General features: G+C 53.5%; 1 protein-coding gene across 1 annotated transcript; it reads left to right on the plus strand.

The window, feature by feature from the left end:
• Positions 1–2,455: 2,455 nt before the first annotated feature.
• On the plus strand, positions 2,456–2,947 carry LOC107114067 (transmembrane protein 238-like). Its single transcript, XM_015415494.1, has one exon. It carries the CDS (start codon positions 2,456–2,458, stop codon positions 2,945–2,947), a length of 492 nt encoding a protein of 163 aa, XP_015270980.1.
• The last annotated feature ends 246 nt before the right edge of the window (positions 2,948–3,193 follow it).

Below are 3,193 nucleotides of genomic sequence, written 5' to 3' on the forward strand. Positions count from 1 at the left end.
AAGTTGGCCACACCCAGCAGGAACTCATTAGCATAATAGGCCACACCCAACAGCAGGAACTCATTAGGATTGGCTACATTAGGGGTGTGTGGCATAAACAATAAGAAGCAAAAGGTGGGTGTGGCTGGATGACCACACTTCTGGTAACATGGGAATGTGGCTTAATATGTTAATGAGTGGTGCGGTCAGGGGTGTGGCCTAATATGCTAATGAGTTTCTGCTTCTGGTTGTGGCCTATTATGCTAATGAGTTTCTGCTGGACCTTTTCTACAAAAAAAAGCCCTGGATAAAATGGAGAGGAGAATGATGTCAGTGCTTTGGTTAGTCATTGTAGACTAAGGTTGGGTATAAACAAAGCTGTTGATGGATAAAATGTAGGTCGGTTAGTGGGTGGGAAGAAAGGAAGCAGAGAAAGGCTATGGGGGTTGCCTGGAGGGAAAGCGGAGACAGCTTGTGGAAAGGGAATGCAGGGGAAAGTGAGGTGGCCCCTGCAAGTTTTTTAAAAAATATTTTTGTGCGTGCCTGTGTTTTTTGTGTGCTTGCCTGGAAGTCATGGTGACTTCTGGCAACCCCTACTGGGGGTTTGGACATTTTTCAGAGAAGTGGTTTGAGTAGCCTGCTTCTGCCTCCGGCCTCTAGTATTCCTTGGAGGTTGCCCTGCTTAGCTTCCGAGACTGGATGAGATCAGGCATGCCTGGGTTGTCCTGCAAGTTCTTGAGGGTTCTGCATAGTGCAACTCAGCCTGAACCAGTGGGTGGCACCGTGCAACTGGGACGCACTTTTTCAGGCGAAAGGCTTCCAAGGGGAGGGAATCCAAAAAAGCTGAAGATAAGGGACGGTTGCCTGGTGTGTTGAAGAGAGAAGGCAGCAGTTAAAGGAGAGAAGCTATGGAGGCTTTCAATAAAGGCAAAAAGGAAACAGTGAGGGGAAAGGAAAATAAGACACCTAGTCCTTGCTGGTCCCCTGCCTTGTGTGTGTTAATGTCAGACTATCAAAAGAGACAGGGTTGCCAACTCCAGGTTAGGAAATACCTGGAGATTTTGGGGGTGGAGCCTGAGGAGGGTGGGGTTGGGGAAGGACTTCAATGGGGCATATTGTCATAGTCCACCTTCCAAAGTGGCCATTTTCTCCAGGTGAACTGATTTCTGTCACCTGCATATGAGTTGCAATAGCGGAAGAGCTGCAGCCGCCACCTGGAGGTTGGTAACCCTAAAAGGAGCGGGTCACCATCAGTGTTCCCTCTAAGCTGAGCTAGTGCGAGCTAGCTCACAGTCTTTTAGCCTCCAGCTCACACAATTTTGTCTTCGCTCAGGAAGGATGGCTCCCGAACAAACTAATTTGTTTGGTGTAGCCAGTTTGGTGTAGTGGCTAAGTGTGCGGACTCTAATCTGGGAGAACCAGGTTTGATTCCCCACTCCTCCACTTGCACCTGGCTGGATGATCTTAGGCAAGCCATAGTTCTGATAAGAGCTGTCCTTGAAAAAGTGCACTTTCTGTCAAGAGCTCTCTCAGCCCCACCTACCTCACAGGGTGTCTGTTGTGGGGAGGGGGAAGGGAAAAGAGTTTGTAAGCCGCTCTGAGACACCTTTGGGTAGTGAAGGGCGGGGTAGAAATCCAATCTCCTCTTCTTCTTCTAATTGATGCAGCAGCCAAATCGCTCGCTCACAACTTTAATGCCAAGTAGCTCACAAAGCAGAATTCTTGCTCACAAGACTCCACAACTTAGAGGGAACATTGGTCACCACCAGTGTTCCCTCTAAGCTGAGTTAGTGTGAGCTAGCTCACAGTTTTTTTAGCCTCGGGCTCACACATTTTTGTCTTAGCTCAGGAAGGATGGGGCTCCAGATCAAGCTAATTTATGCAGTAGCCAAATCACCTGCTCACAACTTTAATGCCAAGTAGCTCACAAAGCAGAATTCTTGCTCACAAGACTCCACAACTTAGAGGGTCACCAATGTTCCCTCTAAGCTATGGAGTCCCGTGAGCAAAAATTCTACTTTGTGAGCTACTTTCCTTTACCGTTGTGAGCGAGCGATTTGGCTACTGCATAAATTAGTTTGCTCTGGAGTCACTTTTCCTGAGCCGAGACACAAATGTGTGAGCCGGAGGCTAAAAAACGGTGAGCTAGCTCACACTAGCTCAGCTTAGAGGGAACACTGGTCACCACCACGTGTGTCACTCGCTGCTTTTGCGGCGCTCTTTCTCCAAGGGGTCCTCGGAAGTGGCCGAGGCGCTACCATCTTATTTTTCACATTCCTGTCGCTGTCTCTGAGGGCGCGCGCAGGTGCATGGAAGCTTCCAGAGAAGCGCCCACCGCACCCACCTGGCCGCCTCCTCCTCAGGTGCTCTTCTCCGCCTGCGGGGAGCCACCTGCCGGCCCAGAGGCGTGGCCTCGCTCCAGGTGGCGGCGTCGCCCTCCCCTCCTGCTGCGGTGGTGGTGCCAGGCGGCGCTGCGATGGCCGTCGCCGCCAGCAGCGCCCCTATCATCCTCCCCCGGCGGCGGCGGCGGCGGCGGGTGGGTCGGTGCGCGGCCTCCTTCTGGCTGGCGCTGGCCTTCGACGCGGTGGGCCTGGCCATCCTGCTGGGCGGCGTCTTCGCCGACGTCTTCTTCTCCGACCTGCTCATCTACGGCGGGGGGATCGGCATCTTCCTCAGCCTCGTCTGGTGGGTCTTCTGGTACGTGGGCAACCTGGAGGTGCCGCCGGCCGAGCTGCAGGACGACGTCGGGCTCTCCGGGACGACGCCGCGGGCCAGGAGGGTCCCCGCCGCGGGGGCGGGCGGCCAAGGGCTGGGGGGCAGCGTCCGCTCCCTCGGCCGCCGCGTCTCCGGCGCCTTCCACCGCCCTCGCGGCGGCGCCTCCAACCCCCGAGTCGTGATTGTTCGCTCGACGGCCGCCGTGGCGCTGGAGCTGGAGCCGGTCTGCGGGAAAGAAGTTGTGAGCAAGTAATTTGGCCGCTGCATCAATCAGTTTGCTCTGGAGCCCCATCCTTCCTGAGCGGAGACAAAAATGTGTGAGCCGGAGGCTTAAAAACTGTGAGCTAGCTCACACTAACTCAGCTTAGGGGGAACACTGGTCATAATAAGACCAGCAAAATGAACCAAAATATTTAAGACAGAGTCTACAACATAAGAACCTTACAAGCTTAATTCCTAAAATACCACACCGGTCAATTCCATCATTAATGGCTTGAGT

The sequence above is a fragment of the Gekko japonicus genome, unplaced genomic scaffold (assembly GCF_001447785.1).
Source record: "Gekko japonicus isolate JY-2015 unplaced genomic scaffold, Gekko_japonicus_V1.1 scaffold1631, whole genome shotgun sequence".
Classification (NCBI taxonomy): domain Eukaryota; kingdom Metazoa; phylum Chordata; class Lepidosauria; order Squamata; family Gekkonidae; genus Gekko; species Gekko japonicus.

What these genes read in the sequence shown, in the direction of transcription:
- LOC107114067 (XM_015415494.1), top strand. Translation starts at nt 2,456, where the DNA reads ATGGCCGTCGCCGCCAGCAGCGCCCCTATCATCCTCCCCCGGCGGCGG.